This window comes from Panthera leo, chromosome D4 (assembly GCF_018350215.1).
Source record: "Panthera leo isolate Ple1 chromosome D4, P.leo_Ple1_pat1.1, whole genome shotgun sequence".
Lineage (NCBI taxonomy): Eukaryota > Metazoa > Chordata > Mammalia > Carnivora > Felidae > Panthera > Panthera leo.
Window position 1 is genome coordinate 57,851,080 of NC_056691.1, and position 17,908 is coordinate 57,868,987.

Consider the following 17,908-nt stretch of genomic DNA (forward strand, 5'->3'; position numbering starts at 1 on the left):
TCTGTTTCTAAGAATAAAACGTGTTCATTGTAAAAATTTCAAACACAATGAAAATCTAAAATCGCTGCAAGTGTTTTCCCAGAACTGCCTCCCAGGAGAAACAATTTACTGTCTTGTATTTATTGTATGCACTTTTTTATTCCTTTATCTTCCTTTTCTTTTCTCTCTCTCTCTCTTTTTTTGGTCCTTGTAGCATACAAGCACATTTTATTTGAGCAGTGTAAAAGTGTTTGGATTAAAACATCAGAGCCTTCCTTCCCTTCCACTCCTTTCAACCCTGAATTCCACTCCCCTCTGCAGACAGTCACTGTTAATATTCTGGTTCTGATCCTTCTAGATACTCAAGTGCAGGTAGCTTGCTACCCCAACACCTGCTATCCAGCCCTGACCAGTGAGAAGTCACTGTTGCCAGTGCAGCCCTGTTCAGTCTCCCATACCCTCTGCCTCCCCACTTCTCCGGTAGGCATCAGATGTCATCCCTTCTGTCCCCCGAAGTCCAGGGGCACAGCTTCAGGGGAGGGGAAAGCATCTCTCCTCCCCACTGGGTGATGGAGAGGGGAGGGGAGGCCTTGGCACTCCAACAGGCTGGCTGGGAGTGAGCACTGATGCCAGCAAAGAGTGTTTCATGATGTCTTAGCATGATCCACATATGTGGTGCAGTCCTTCCCTTGGGATGTAGGGGAACTAAGCATCCATTGTGTATGTAGTCTTGGCCTTTGGGGTCTCAGCTGAAACTTAGACACAAAGAATCCCGCCTTAATATCCAGTCACAGATGCCATCGTTTATTTATTTCATGATGGACATTGGGTTGTTTTGTGTGTGTGCTGACAAGCTACCTCAGGCAGGTTTTTAAATTAGCTGCTGATGCTTGCTTGCTTTCTTTCTTTTCTTTCTTTCTTTCTTTCACATTTATTTATTTATTTTTGAGAGATAGAGAGAGATGCAGCATGGGCAGGGGAGGGGGAGACACAGAATCAGAAGCAGGCTCCAGGCTCCGAGCTGTCAGCACAGAGCCCGACATGGGGCTCGAACTCACAAACCGTGAGATCATGACCTGAGCCAAAGTCGGCCGCTTAACCGACTGAGCCACCCAGGTGCCCCATTAGCTGCTGATTCTTATAAACATTTGTCATTTTGGCCTCCCCACACCATCTAACCCCCTGCCCTGCTTCTCAAGTTGGGAGAAGCTTACCACTGGACACACCCAATGTATGCCATGGGGCCACGACAGCGTCACATTCATTTCAAAGTTCTGGCGAAAAAGGGATGTAACATAATGATTCAGTACTTAATACAAGAGAGATAAGTCAGGAGATGTCAAGAACAGTTCTCCTTTGTAGTGAGCTGTTTAGGACTTTGGTGCCAGACCTCCAGGAGATGCACAGCCATCCTCCTCTGTACCCAGGGGCATCTTTCCATGCACCGCTCTGGTAGCCAGCCTCCAAGACAGCCCCCAGTGATCCTGGCCTCCCGGCATCCACACCCTTGAGGATCTCCCCTTCCAAATTGTGCCAGGGACATCTATGCCACTAATGTCACCATCCTCTTCTTTCTCCTTCAATTCCTAAATCCTGGAGGTGGCACACGCATGGGCACAGGGGATAAATGAAATTATACAAAATGGCTGCTCCTCTGCCCCCCTAGCTAAGGTCATGATGAGTGGAGTGCATAACCCAGGAGCGGTATTTTCTTTGTGGACCAGCAACAGGTAGCAAACCTCTGTGTGCTCAGTCAGGGGCTTACAGCAGCAGGTGAGTTGCTGTGAAACGAGTTTTGAGCCCACTTCTGCCGGTTGCCGACTTCATTTTCTCCGCAGGCCTGTTGTCCAAACCCCTACAGCAGTTTATCGTGCAATTCAGAGTGGATTGAGAACCCTCATTGAAATGGTTGCTTGGAACCTGAGTTTCCCGCCACATCGCTGTGCAATGCGATTCTGGGGCATTCCCTCCAGCGTGGACTTTGGTTCCAGGTTGGGTGTGGGCAGTGGATTCCTAGAAGAGTCATGAAAGCCAGCCCGGGTGGGCACAAGCAAGGCCCTTTCTAGACAAATGCTGGACCCTGGGTAGGCAAGGAGCCGATGGCATTTGGGTTCCCCGCACAGGCCAGGTCTTCCTCCTGATTGCGGTCTCCACCTGTATTGGGCGTGTGGGGTGTGGCTCTCGCCCTGCCTGGGATAATGGTGACCTGAAGTCATTCATTACCCAAATCCAGGAAGGGCAGTTCACTGTACCGCAACTGGTACAGTCATGGCGGCCTCTCTCTGGCACGTGTCAGCAAAAGAGTGTGTTTATTTTCTACCATCCAGAGCCACGTGGAACCTGGCCCAGATCTGGGAGAAGGTGCAGTTGGCTCCGCAGCCAGCCCTGAGGAGACTTCCTGATGAGGCCTCCTGAAGTCCGCCTTTTCTTAGCTGACACGATTAAATGTTTCTAACACTCAGTGGCCGGAGCTTCTCTCTGGTGCTCCAGACCTGGGTACTGGGTATCCATCCGCCCCTGTGTGTTCACCTCAGAGGGTGTCTAAAGGCCAGGTCCTCATCTTTTACACACACTCTCCTCTCCTGTACTCATTTTTGTCAAAACCTGCTCCTCCTGCAAGATTCATTCCTTGGGCGATTGTTCCCTCCAGCTGCCTAACCATTCAAGCTGAGGAGTCATTCTCCATTCCTCCTCTCAAGAAACCTTTCTTGAACCACTACCCAGTGCCAGACTCTGTGCCAGGCCCTAAAGGTAAAGACAGGCATCAGAACAGGCTCTGGATGCTCAGAGGCCAGTGGGGAACCCACAAGAACGAGTGTGACACATCGGGTTGTTCAGGAGGAGGAGTGGAGTGTCTAACCCAGCGCACAGGGATCAGGAAAGGTTTCCTGGAAGAGGTGATGCCTGCATTGAGTCAGGAGAGAAGAGAGTGGAGGAGAGGAGGCGTCTTGAGCGTTGAGACTGGAACCATGATTAGGAGCCGACTTAGGAGGGCTTTTGTTGGAGAGTAAGACTGGACTTAGTTCTGCAGGCAATGGAGAGCCATTTGAGGGTTTGGGACTTCGTGGGGGAGGTGGGTGGTGAAGGAAATCCGATTTGCATTTTGAATGGCTCACACTGGAAGCTGTGGAGAGGTTTGAATAAGAGGGTGGGTGGGAGGGATGCAAAGCTGGAAGCAAGATCTTGAGAAGGCAGATGATGGAAACTGAACCAGGGGAGACGGGGGAGGAGGAAGGGGAGACAAAGGAACAACTGATTAAATTTGGGGGAGATGGGAGATGAGTGAGTTAAAATGACTTCTCGGTTCTGGCTGGGGTGTTTGGGTGGTTGGTGGGGCCAGCAATGGAAACAGAGAACACAGAAGGAGAAACAAGCCTGGGGGGGGAAATGTGATGAGTTTATATTTGGAGGCACTGAGTTTGAGTGCCTGAGGGATATTAGGGAGGGGAGGTCAGCAGGAAGCTGGAACACAGGCAGAAGCTCTGCGGGGGAGAAGCTGGGATAAGAGATGTGAATCTGTGAGTCACGAGAACCGAGAGACAACCGTTGAATCAACAGGAGGAATGTGTGCAGGGAGAGTGTGCAGAGTAGGGAAACCAGAGGGTGAAGACCATCCTAGGGAGCCTGGAAAGGAAAGGGGTGGGCCAAAGAAAAGAAACTAAGAGAGCCGGGAGAGAAGAGATACCAAGAGAAGTAAGAAGTTCGGAGTGGGAAGAGCATCACAAAAGCCAAAGGCACACAGCTCTAAGAAATGAGCGGTGTCATACACCAGAGAGAAGTCCAGCAAGACTAAGACTGGACAGTGTTCACTGGACTTGACATTTAAGAAGCTGCTGGTAAACTTGGGACTGGTCTTAGCAGATACAGTAGCCTCTGTCTCACCTGTGTGCATGTGGAAGGAGTATGGGAGTGGAGTTCATACCTATGAATTGATCTGGATCAATATAAAGGGAGCCTGATTTTAAACATTTTAGAATACAGCCCAAACCAACCAACCAACCAGTGGTAGACTGAACGTTAAAAAAAAATTTAGGGGCACCTGGGTGTCTCAGTCAGTTAAGCCTCTGACTTGGGCTCAGGTCATGATCTCGCCATCCGTGAGTTCAAGCCCCGCATCGGGCTCTGTGCTGACAGCTCAGAGCCTGGAGCCTGCTTAGGATTCTGTGTCTCCTTGTCTTTGCACTTCCCCTGCCGTCTTTCTCTCTCTCAAAAATAAACATTAAAAAAAAACTTAAAAAAAAAATTTACACTGTGAGAAACCCCACTTCGTATGGAACAGTGTTACTCAGAAAGGAATGAGTCTCTGAATTCTTGTGATCCTGTACTATTCTGAGAAAAGATTTTCCATGTATGCTTTCTAGGTGAAAGCAACATTAAGGTACATTTTGGATGTTTATAACCACATCGATCCTGATCTGTATTTTAAAGGCTTTTATTTGGAACTTGGTTGTGTACAACAGTGCCCCCTGGTGTGGATGTCATGCATAAAAACTTATCTTTTATTAGCAAGAAGGCAATCCTCTCAAAACATTATTCCTGCTCTTACACATGGGGTGGGAGTGACTGATTTAGGTTTTAGCTTATTTAGGTTTTGTGGGATGCAACATGCAACACTGGGGAGGGATATCGATGTAGCTAGTAGGGCTCCTTTAAATTGGTTAAAAACTCACTTGCCCATGTGTTTTGTGTAGCTGTGCTTCTACTAAATGGGTCACAGAGGGGGACCTACCCTTTTTTTTAAAAAATAAAGTTTACAAAATTATATATACAGAGAATTAAACAAATCATAAAGCACAGCAAATTTCTCAAACTGAAGCACTTGGGTAATCAAGCACATAGATCAACAAACAAAATTACAGACAGCCTGGATGGACCCCTGCTTATGCCCTCAGCTCCTTTATTTATTCACTACAACCTCTAGGGCCAAGGATGACCACTCGTGTAATTTTTCATAGCATAGATCCATTTTGCTTGTTTTTGAACGTACTATAACCGGAGTATGATATGACTGGAATAATCAGTATGTATCCTTTTGTGTCTTATTCAGTGTATTTGACAAGATCCATCCGCGTTGCTCTGTGTAGTTGTAGTTCATTGTTTTTGCTATATAACAATACCACTGTAAAGCTCAACCATAGTTTGTCATTTCAATAATTGATAAAAATTTGGGTTGTTGCCAGTTTGAGGCTATTATAGTTTGCTATGAATATTCTCATACATGCATTTTGGTGCATGCATTTGTTTCAATATATTCCCACAATTGCACATCCATCACAATTTCAGAATATTTTCATTACTCCAAAAAGAAACCCCACGCCTCCTTAGCTGTCACCCCCGACCCTTTCATCCCCTCAGCCCTGGTCAACAAATAATCTATTGCTACAGATTTGCCTTTGACATTTCACATAAGTGGAATCACACAATATGTGGCCTTTTGTCTGACTTCTTTCACTTACCATGTTTTCATGATTCATCAGATTTTGATTCAGCAGAGAAACCATCACGGTCAAAGTGTAAACATTCCCCTTTAAAAGACAGTGCTAATTGCTCCCTTACCTGACGATATATTTATAGTTAACTTTCATAGTTTACACATTTTCATGGATATACTAGGAAGCCACACTACTCTGAATCAATTTGTGACACCCACTGTGGTTTATCTTTGAGTGTTGAAGGTTAAGGAATAGTTTGCCTTTGACATTTTCCAGGTCGAAATTATTTTGGCCATGTTCGATAATCAATTCTGGAGTTCTGAGTTCATTTGTTGGAGCAGATTCAAATAATTTCCTGAGATGAGACAAATCTGGCTTTTCTTAAGGTACCCATACAGCTGACCAAGTGGAGGCATAGAGCCTTCCATTCAGTTGAGAACACAGAGAGACAGACACAAGGGAGGAAATGTGAAGACTCACGTGCAGAGACAGAGATTGTGGAGCTATGTATCTACAGGCCAAACAACTCCACGGAGACACAGATTGCCCCTCACAGCGTCCAGAGAAAACCAACCTTGCCAACACCCTGACTTTAGACTTCCGGCCTCCATAATGGTGGGAGAATTTGTTTTAAGCCACCAAATTTGTGGTAATTTGTTTCGGTAGTCCTAGGAAACTAACCCTAAATACCTGAAAACTCCTGGGGTAACTGGATGGCTCAGTCGGTTAAGCGTCCCACTTTGGCTCAGGTCATAAATCTCATGGTCTGTGAGTTCGAGCCCTGCATCAAGCTCTGTGCTGACAGCTTAGAGCCTGAAGCCTGCTTTGGATTCTGTGTCTCCCTCTCTCTCTGCTCCTCTCCCGCTCACACTGTCTCTGAAAAATGAACAAACATTAAAAAAAAAAACTTTAAATACATGAACTCCCAATTCTGACACTGCCTGGCATAAACTGGTACTCTATTGAAGCTTTACAGCACATCCTTGGGGCTGTGAACACACTTTAGGAAAGACGAATCTCTCATTTTGTAAGGAAAAGAAATTGACTTTGAACTCACTTTTTCCATTGTTTTTGTTGTTTTTAAAGAAAGCTCTACACCCAACGTGGGGCTTCAACTCATGACCCTGAGATCAAGAGTCACATGCTCTACCAGCTGAGCCAGAAGGAGCCCCATCACTTTTTCTTCCTGACTTGTTTCCCCAACTAAAGTCTAGCAGTCTGGATTACAAGAATGGTCCAACCTTCTTTTAGAAATTCTGGAATTAGAATAAATGCATCTATTTTCCTCCATACTGGTATCAAAACCAGGGCAGTCTGAGCCTGAATCACCAAATAGTTTAAATTTTTTCTTTAGAAGGCTGGCCTTATTTTGGTACAAGGGTCAAGGTCATTTTCCTCTGACTTAGCTTAAGTCCAGTATTAACATGTCCAAAAGCAGAAGGGGAGGAAAAGAACCAACTAGAACACATGGATATCATATACTTGCACCGTCAACAGAAGTGCCTATCTTTACTAGGATAAAGTTTACACTGTCAGAAGCGTTATCTTACCACATTTATAGAACCCTTCTTTATTAGAAGTATTAACTACCAATAAGGTTGGATAATACAAACACGAAAGGGTTGCGGTAATGGGAAGAAAGAGGCTACCACATTGCAAATCTCTTAAGTTTACAGAGGGTCTGTGGGGAAGGGATTCTAACTAACACTTGAAAGGGAGGCTACGAAAGCAGCTTCTGAATAAGTTTACCGTACATGGTGATGGGTTCTGGAAGATATTGGGTATTAGCTGTAGGTCTTATTAGCCAGCCACTGTACTGCTTCCATGTGTAGACCAAGAATCAGAGGCTTGAAGGGAACATGGGTTCCTTTTTACCGAACAATTCACTTCCATTCACTTCCTCTATAGTAGGAAAACATTCATACTGACTCTACAGCACATTTTCAGACTTCAGACTGTAAGGTGACATTCAGTATCCCCGGCTGTCATTGGTTTATTTTTCTTTCTTATTCCTGCATTTCCTGCTTGCCATCTTGGGAGGTAGAGAGCGCCACATGAAAGAGGTTAAGAGCATATGCACTATGGGGCAACCGCGATAGGAATCTACCCCATCATCTCAGGGTGGGTTGGAAGTTTCCTGCTCCCAATCCTTCAGACTGCCCAACTCTGACTGGCAAATAATCTTTCAAGATGCTGTGAATCCTGAAAGGGCTAAGCAAACGTCTGATGAGGGAATGTATTGACAAGAAAAACTTTGCTCTTGAAGGTTATGTAGGCCAGCTATCTAGATCCTAACATAATGGCTACCATCCACAGATAACTATCTGAGCATTTGAAATGTGGAGAGTCCAAATTGAGATGTACTGTAAATTTATACACTGGATTTCAAAGACTTGGTATGAGAAAACGTAAAATGTCTCATTAATCTTTATACTAATCACATGCTGAGATATTTGGGGTAGGTTAGGCAGAATATATTAAAAATATTTCAACTGTTTCCTTTGACTTTTTAATGCGGCCACTAAAAAACCTTTAATTACATATGGCTCATTACATCTGTATTGGACAGCAGTCTATGTGAAATATCCAAGAGACCCCAAACACTTGCAGTGATCTGACCAGACTCTCACAAGAATTTTTTCCTTTGGTACAAATCAGGTCTTGTGATTTGTTAAGAAGTAATTGTATCCAGTGATGTTTAACTGACACATTTAAACACCAGTTTAATAGTGGTTTAGTAGTGTCAAGCATAGTTAAGAATTTAAGATGTAAAAGATTTGTAAAAGGGGGAAATAAATCGGCAAAGATGAAGTCCTGATAAGAGTCCACATTTCACACCTTGTTTAAGGGCCTCTATTGCTCACAGAAAATCTGCTGAGTCCCGAGGCTTCTTCTAGGAGAGCTCTTTCCCATGTAGTGACTCAGAACTCAGAGCTGCCATCACCATGGCAGAGGAAAAGAGAGCTGGCTTTTAAATGCTCCCACAGGACCTATGCTTATAAGGCCTTCAGATTTGTATAAAAATTAATGAGACACTTTATGTTTTCTCACACCAAGTCTTTGAAATCCAGTGTATAAATTTACAGCACATCTCAACTTGGACTCTCCAAATTACAAAGGCTCAAATAGCTGCATGGGCTTTCCTGCCTTCACTGCAGGTAAGGAGTCACGAGAGAGCGCACCGGTATTTACTGAGTAGAAAATGCCTCTGCCGTAAGACAGCACCAGCTTTGGGTTTCTTGAGGCATTCAAAGTCCAACACAAACATTCTTTCAAATATGCTGGATACAAGAGAGAAACAATCAGGACTTGGTCACTTTACTGAATGCCTCTACCAGTTAACTACTGGAGCGGGCAGAGGGCATCATCCTTCCTTAATTAAGCCAAAGAACGAATGCTTCCTGAAAGAGGGAACGGAAGGAAGTGGGATTATTTCGCCTCAATTTTTTGTATCTTGTGTCTACTTTCCTTCTCAAGTAACACAGTCAGCATGTACACGGAAGTAGATTACTCTTATTTTCTTCCTTTTTAGTGAAAGGAAAGGAATTACACAAACATGTACGGAAAATGAAAGAGGCTCCTCTTTCCCTATCATGCTGACAAGAAGTTGGATGTAAGCTGTAGCTAATGTGGACAACTTTGCCTGGTTACCTACTGTAATCTTCTTTCCTGCATCTTATGGTCAACATATAAAGAAAGAAATCTAGTTACCTACTTATGTAGCCCTACTGTTCGGTGAGTTTAGGCCACATGTGTGGCTACGTTCAGCTATCTTCTTGGCTTTTTAGAAGATAGAATTATGTTCTACGTGTTGTAATGCTAGTTGTTTTTGAGTTTCTAAGACGTCTACACAAATGCAGAAACAAAATCTGAATTATAGTCTAAAAATGAGATCTGGCTGCTAGTAGCTCAGCAGCTCTATCTTCCTGCTGGAATCCTGCTACCACCCTCCCTCCAGGCACACACAACCCTACCCCTTCCACAACACAAACATGAACCACAAAAAAATGTTTTAAGTGTACATCATACATTTATTACCAACAACCCTCTCAACTCCAAAATTGGGCACAGGGATTAAAAATAAAAATTCATTGCACTACTTAGTAAAGCATTACTAGTAACTTTCATAAAAAATGTACAAACTTTGTTAAAAATTTATCAAGCCTTCAAATGATTTGGTTACAGATATTTATAATACGTACATTTAAAACTATGTTAACTGATACAATGGAATATGATTTCAGGAAATGACTCAGCAAATGATTCCAAAAAACACCCCTGTAAGCTTTCATAATCTGAAACAAACAGCAAAATGAGGTAACCAAATGTACCAACAGGGGGGAAAATAGCTTTCTAATGAAGGCCTAAAGATATCTGTGAAAAATATTCTCTTTAAGTGAGTTGGTAGATCTCATTCAAAATACTGTAAGAGGCCCAAATTTAAGAATCTTAATAAATCACGTTTCAGAGAGTGTATAAAATCTAAATATGTGTTCACATTTTCCAGATTTTGCTCAAAAAAAAAAAAAAAAAGAAAAATTCAGGACAGAAAATCCTAATGAGATCTTGATACCTGGAGGCCTTGACTTGTTTTTTGTTTTGTTCTTTTGGGGCGGGTGGGGGCGGCGGGGAGAGAGTTAAAAAAAATTTCAAGATGATTATTCATGCAAAACAAAACGAAACCCCACAGCAGAGTTAAGATGGTAAAGCCAATATCGTTTTAGGAGAAAAGAGGAAGAAGGCAACAAACCAACATCTGCCTGCTACCTGGCGCATCGCTCAAGGTGGCAACAGCCGGGCATGAATCAACTGTTCCTTCTCTTCTGGTCGCCACACAGGCGCTCACCGTGGCTGGCGTGAGCTGGTTCAGAGCACATGCACATATGCTCCTAATCCGCACTACCCACCTAATAAGCAAGTCTGTACACATCTCTAAGGGCCCCATGCACAGAAAGACATTCCCAAAGAGAGATCAGTCACAAGAGGGCGACAATCCAGGATTTTACCAAAATAGACCCTGCTGCCTCCTAAGTTGCCAAATGCCTCTCAAAAATTTGCTGGACAAGGGATTGTATGACAAGAATTCATCGTCAGAGGGAGGGGAGAAAAGGCTACTTTTCCTAGTCATTAGTACAATGTGCCTTGTTAATTAGGTATCTATATAAATTAGAAAAAGTGCTTTACTTGCATGCTTCAATAAAATGAATACTGAGTGTAGTAGTGTTATGTTAGATCTGTACAGATATAAATTTTTTGCAGCTATATAAAAGAGTCTATGTATAAGATGGGCTTTTGCCATTTTCAACATGATTTTTTAATTAAAAAAAAGATTAAACTATACGTGATTTGTAATGTAGCTGATTATTATGCCAATAATTTTGGTCTTTAACACACTTTTTATTCATCAGGAACAGGTGGGGAGTGTCCCAATGAGTTAAAAGTAACGTGCACTTTACTACTGTTGAGATGTATTTCTGATGCACTGACAAATACAGGGGCAAACAAAGTGTGCAAAATCCTATTTGTATGACTAGATAGAGGCAACAGTGTCTGGAAAAGGGCAAAATTGTGCTTCTGTGTGAATTGACTTTACTGAACTCTAAGCTGGGATGAGTCTATGGAGACTTCAAGGGAAGGCAAGTAGCATGGCAGTAACAAGTCGTTAACACTGTCTGAGGAGAAAACTGACACAGAGCCAGCTGAGAGCTGAGTGAGGCTGGCGGAGAGTCCTCACAGTCCTGACTGGGATTATGCAGCTTGTGCTACTGCGAACAAAGCAATGACACCAACTGCAGGAAGAGGCAGACAATGCTGAATACAACAGAAGGAGAGGAATTGAAACATGGCTGGAAAAATGACTTTAAACAATCTAAATGATGCTCAATGAACCTATAAAAAAAAAACAAAAAACAAAACAAAACCCACACAGCTATGTATTTCAGATCGACTAAATGAAGGTCAATTCCTGTTTTACAGCATTATTTTTTATACAAAAATCAAATCTTCATTTATACTGCAAGTATTCTGGACCTGTTATATTAAATTTTTCTCAAACAAAAAAAAATTTTTAAAAGCAATAAAACATCAAAGCACATCAGGTCTAAGAATTCAAGCTGTCACAGCACTTGACCCATCCTGGAAATGAGGGTTTCCAGGAGAAGCACTACTAGACAACTTTCAGAATTGGAGGTTGGCAGGTGAATCAATACGAACAGAAATAGAGTTTTCTTAAAATATTTTAGTTGCCTATGAGAGCTTAACAAAGAACATATCAGAAGTCAAGCTGAATTAGTTAACAAATTTTGTTCTGGTGGAAGTAAAGGAGGTGAGACTTCGTGGGACGAGCGGTAGTCTTAGAAATATATTACTCAAATATCTTCAGAATAGACTACAAATCTAAACATTAAAAAAAAAAAAATCACAGGTGCTTCCTGTAAGAAGCTTACTGGAAATGTAAAGGAAAAAAACAAACCATCAACATTCAAATCACTGATTGAAATGCTAATATTGCTAACTGATGATGTATGATATTGCACCTTCTTTTTGGAAACAGCAAGTTGGAGAGTACAAAATTTTTTCCCACAACAGAATCAAAAAATCAGGTTCATGGAGTGAGAATCTGTTACACTTTTTTTCTTAAGTGACCCACTCGGGACCACCGACGAAGAGAAGGTGACAGCTGCCTGAAGCAAAGGAAGAAGGCTTTTCTCATTCCATTCACTGGGAGGGAAGGGGATGGAGTATTCAATGCTTATCATTGATGCACCCTTAGCAATCAGTGTGCAACAGCAAACACAAGGGAAAAAACCAGTGTACAGTACTAGTGCTGTTTAAATAACACACCAGATTATACATTGCAGCATAATTAAAACTACACACACATTCTTGGTACATGCTGGTACATAGGATCTCAGACACACGTTAGCGACCATGCCCTCACACAAGTAGTTGCGCACACACTCTCTCTCTCACACAGATACATTTATCACCAACAGTCACACGCTGCATTCATTTCCACTCACAGTTTCTGAAGGCTCTATATAAGGTAGATTGCTATATCATCTGGAGCTACCACTTTTTATAAAAGCACATGCTAAAAGATCACGTCCACTGTAATCTTGCAGCAACACTCGGAATGATCACACAAAAACCAGGGAATGTTAGTGCACACACAAAATTAAGCTAAAGAAAAAGTCTTTGGAGTTCCAATCACACGGTTAGTATAACAATCCCATAATTGTGAAGACTAATTGTAAGCTTTTATAGTTGATTAAGTCACACAGTGCAAAGAAAGGTCCATTGACCCTTTTGGTAAAGGGAGGGCTGGAAGCCACACAGATTAAGTTCAATGGATAGTCCGTATATACATGTGATGAGGAACACCCAAACTAAACTTGTGCTCTTAGGTTGGTCATTCTGAATCCCGATGCACTTCTGAAGCATCAGCTCGGCAAATTGGGCAAGTACGATTTGCCTAAAACATAAAAGAGAAAAAAACTTGTCCGAATTGTGAGTCACACAATGAAATACGTCAAAAGCAATAAACTATTTTTACCTCCCATATAGTTTTTACATTCTTTATTCCTTTAAAAAGGTACAAAGTAATCATTTAATCTTTCTTAAAAAAAAAATACACCATCAACTCAGACTTAGTAGCTGAGGATTTTCCTAATAGGTCTGTTTTATCACACCAACAAGATTACCTATCACCAGTTCAGATTTAATAACTAGCTTAAAACTCCATCTCAGGGGCGCCTGGGTGGCTCAGTCGGTTGAGCGTCCGACTTCGGCTCAGGTCATGATCTCACAGTCTGTGGGTTCGAGCCCCGCATCGGGCTCTGTGCTGACCGCTTGCTCAGAGCCTGGAGCCTGCTTCAGATTCTGTGTGTCCTCTCTCTGCCCCTCCCCTGCTCACGCTTTGTCTCACTCTGTTTCTCAAAAATAAATAAATGTAAAAAAAAAAAAACAAAAAACAAAAAAAAAAAAACTCCATCTCAACAAATGGCACCACCATTTTTCGAGTTGCCAAAGGCAGAAACCTAAGCATTACCTGCTCTACGTTCCACATCCATCATTCATCAAATATTCCCATTTCTACATTTTGACAGTTCTCGAATCAGTCCTCCTCTTTTCATCCAATTGCCAGAACTTGTTCTCTGGCTAGCCCAGGACCCATTATTCCATCTCCCCATTTCTCAGAAAGATCTCTCCCTTTCTGGTCCCCGAACAGTGGCCAGTTGTCTTTCTAAAACACAATCTCAAGCACAGCCTTCCACACTGTTTCTGGGATCAAGTCCACACTCCCTCACACTCATAAGCCGGTCACTCACTGGCCATAGCTTTGAACGGCTCTTCTCTTGCCACTCTCGCTATCAGCCATACGGAATCTGTCATTTTTGGGTCAGTCTCTGTTCCCACATGACAGGGTTGTGAGTACATAAAATACTTTCTTCTTCTGAAAAGTTAAGACCCTTTGCCTTCAGGGTTCGGTTTGGGCTAAACTGGGCACCCTTAATCTGTGCTCACAGAGAAAAGACTGATTCTATTTTAACTTCTCTGTCTTACTCACCAAACTGTAAACTTCTCTACCCCAGTGGTATTATCTCCTAATCAGAATGCTCAAAAAAAAACAAACCAAAACCAAAACAAACAAAAAAACAGTTGATCATCTTTAAATTATTTTACTGCATCATATTTTCATTCTACTATTATAAAATATAGAACTTGTGTCCTTTGGGTTTTTCAGATCTACAAAAGAAAAAATGATCAGAATTAAGTAAGAAGCACTAGAGGTTTATTTCCCAAGTAAATCTCTGACAAAGGAGCTCCAGTGAGGTCCACCTGTAAACTCTTAAGAGAAAAATGGCCCGTCAAGTTCAGGCCTTGTCCCCACACACCATGAGAAAGGAAACACTGATGACCAAGGACAGATAACTCATTTTCAAGTTACTCCCACATTAATGACTGTAGTTAATTTTTACTGATGTTTTCTCTTCATTCACAGAAATCATTGAAAATTTTGTCCCCTTACCCACCCTCCACAAGCAATGGATTTAAAACTACAGTCAGTAAAAAAGAATTCAATGTTACTCTCTTCACAGATACCATCTCTTTACCTTAAGCCATTTGTCGACACACTTGGCATGGAACTCGTGGTTACAGGGTAAAACTCTAAGTAGCTGCCTTGACTCAAAATCACACATGCATACTACACACCTAAAAAAAGCAAAAAGATCATTTAACCATAAAACCAAGTGGTTTCCTATTTTGTTATGACTACTGAAGCCTACAACACCATTTACCATCTCACTTTTCAAAATGTCATTTAAATTTTAAGACAAAGTAATCTATCAATACCCTGAAATAATCATAACCTTAAGACATTTAGTAAGAGTGCTTTGCTCTACTGAGAGATCATCACGAAAATTTTATTTTTAAAGTTTATTTTATTTAATTAAACAAATATTTTTAATATTTACTTATTTTGAGAGAGGAATAAGAGAGCGAGCAGGGGAAGGGTAGAGAGGGAATCCTAAGCAAGCTCCGCGATGTTAGCACGGAGTCCAATGCAAGACTCGAACCCATGAACCGTGAGATCATGACCCAAGCTGAAATGAAGAGTTGGGCGCTTAACTGACTGAGCTACCCAGGCACTCCCAAACTGTACACTTTAAATGTGAATTATATCTCCATAAAGTTGTTATTAAAGATAATAATAAGCAGAGTGTTTAGGTAAAAACCTCAATCTTTACATGTATGAGACTCTTCAATCTTACATAAACTATTCTAGGGGTGCCTGTGTGGCTCAGTTGGTTAAGCGTCTGACTTCAGCTCAGGTCGTGATCTCATGATTTGTGGGTTTGAGCCCCACGTCAGGCTCTGTGCTGACAGCTCAGATTCTGTGTCTCCTCCTCTCTCTCCCTCCCCCACTCTCTCTCTCTCTGTCTCAAAAATAAACATTAAAAAAATAAAAGTGGAGTGCCTGGTGGCTCAGTTGGTTAAGCATCCGACTTTGGCTCAGGTCATGATCTCGGGGTTCATGAGTTCAAGCCCCACATCGGGCTTTGTGCTGACAGCTCAGAGCCTGGAGCCTGCTTTGGATTCTGTGCATCTTCCTCTCTCTCTGCCCATCCCCTGTTTGCACTCTCTCTCTCAAGAAAAAAAATAAACATTAAAAAAAATTTTTTTAATAATAAAATAATCAAAAACAATTTCTAGGCAACCTCAAAATACAGAACAGCACTGTCCAACAAAACTTTCTGAGACAGAAATGTTGAACATCTTCCAACACAGTATCACTAGCTAGTGCAATAAACTTAACTTTAAAATTTTAAACAGCCACACATGACTAGTGGCTACCATACGGAACAGGCCTAGGGTATGCAATAGAGACTATTTATCAAGTTATCTTTGACTTTCAAGTTTTTATTTTATAAAGGTAAAAAAGGAAATTTCACATAGAGTGACGTCGGCAAAATGTACTTACAAAGTCTGCTCTGACTGGTGGTTATTAGGATTGAACCGATAAGAAGGAAGCTGTTCGATATCTGCTTTAGTCAGTCCTCGAGGCTTAGCCTCTCCCAGTCGCTCTGCCAGGTTTAAGAGGGCCTAGAAAGGGGGCAAAAGGAGTAAAAATTTTAATCTCTAAGTTTTCTATTTCAATAATCGAAAACCCCTACAACAAAAAACCGCAACCCTATCATTAATATGGAAAATTTTTAATACATACACTAGTAGAAAACAGCATAATGAACTTCCACATGCCAATTACCCAGACTCAACAATTCATGGCTAATTTCACCTAGTACTGTCCACTCCTAAATCCCAGATTATTTTGAAACAAAAGTAAAATATTGTATTTCATTGATAAAATAGTTCTGTGTATATCTTTAAAACAGTCTGTCAACTTCAGCCCTTCTGACATTTTGAGCTGGACAAAATTTCATTGGTGGTGGGGGGGGGAGGGAGGCTGTCCTTGTGTATTGTGGGATATTTAGTAGCAGCCCCCAGCCTCCAGCTGCTGGATGCTAGTAACAGCACACCAATACTGTCTCCAGATGTTGCTAAATACCCTGGGGGCCAGGGTGGAGTAAAACTGTCCTCAAGTTGAGACTCACCATTTTCAAAAGTAAAAGAAGTTTTAAAAGAATATAATCACAGTAACATCACACCTAAAAAATTAACAATTCCTTAAATGTTAAGCATCTCTGATTGTTTCAATTATTTCCGAAAACACTTTTAAAAATAGTTGTTCAAATCAGGATCCAAATCAATCCGTACCTTACCACTGTTTGACAGGTCTCTAGTATCTTTTTTTAGATACTGTTTGTTCTGTTGAACAAACCGGGTCAATGGCTTGTACAAATTCACAGTCTGATTTTTGCTGACTGAACCTACCTACCCAAGATTTGTGTTTTCCTGTCCCCTGTACTTCCTATAAATTGGTGGCTTCAACTATTCCCATTAGGCTCATCATGCCTAGGACCATTAATCCATTAAAGATGGCAAAATGGTAATATTCTATCATTTTCTTAATTAGATGAAATATTACTAATATTGAGCAACTGCCCCATATGAAACTGTACTCAGTAGCATAATTTAAATAGAAAAGGGTAGGCCAATGAGTTTTTTTCTTTTATTTTTTGAAGTCATCACTAAGAACTCATGGATTTTAAGACAGTTGTTATGTTTCAATATATGGCTGCTATTACACTTACTGATTTTACAACAGTACCTCCTTTCTCCCAGTTTTCATTGGTTCTAATTACTCATTTTGCTTTATTCTACAATTTTCCAGTCTTTCGTATGCTGCTTTCCCCTCTTTCTTAGGCTACCACAGGGTATACACAGAGAATGTATAACAATGAAATGATGATGGACAATGAGAGGAATAGAATCAACTTCCCAAAATCTCAATAATTAATGCTGTGATATTTGAAGCCACAATGCTGTTTTCGATACAGCTTTATTTGGAGAATTGGGTCATCTAAATAAATTGCTCCTCCTTCACCATGCATGCCCCTAAGTCCTTTTAAAATGTTAGATAGCAAATTGTTAAATTTAATTGATGCTGATTACAATTAGCACATAAAATTTAGAATATAGCTGGTATTAACTGTTTTATACTACAGGACACTTGGGTCAATGAAAACAACTTAAGACAACTATATTCAATAAAGTATGATCATTAAGCCCTTACTGGGTGGAGGCTATGATAATCAAGTCTTCAATGAATTTATATGATCTAGCAAGCAAGACACCTGAAGGCAGAACATGACAAGTCTGCATGGCTTTCTTTTTGTTTTTAGGTTTACTTACTTTTTTAGGAGAGAGGGAGACGGACAGGGAGAGACAAAGGGAGGGAGGAAAGGAGAGAGGGAGAGCATGTACACATAAGTGGGGGAAGGGCAGAGAGGGAGAATCCCAAGGAGGTTCCACACTGTCAGTGCAGAGCCCAAGGCGGGACTCAAACTCTTGAACCGTGAGATCATGAACTG

General features: G+C 41.6%; 1 protein-coding gene across 7 annotated transcripts in view; it reads right to left on the bottom strand.

Moving 5' to 3' along the window:
• Positions 1-9,421: 9,421 nt before the first annotated feature.
• Positions 9,422-17,908, bottom strand: part of RNF38 (ring finger protein 38) — a 50,374-nt gene continuing 41,887 nt past the window's right edge. For all 7 annotated transcript variants that reach the window (XM_042913279.1, XM_042913281.1, XM_042913278.1 and 4 more), the window contains 3 exons: positions 15,898-16,019; positions 14,528-14,627; positions 9,422-12,885 (listed from right to left, as the gene is read on the bottom strand). In XM_042913279.1, the coding sequence (XP_042769213.1) occupies positions 12,823-12,885; positions 14,528-14,627; positions 15,898-16,019 (285 nt within the window). In that variant the 3' untranslated portion in view covers positions 9,422-12,822. The remainder of the gene's footprint in view (positions 12,886-14,527; positions 14,628-15,897; positions 16,020-17,908) is intronic.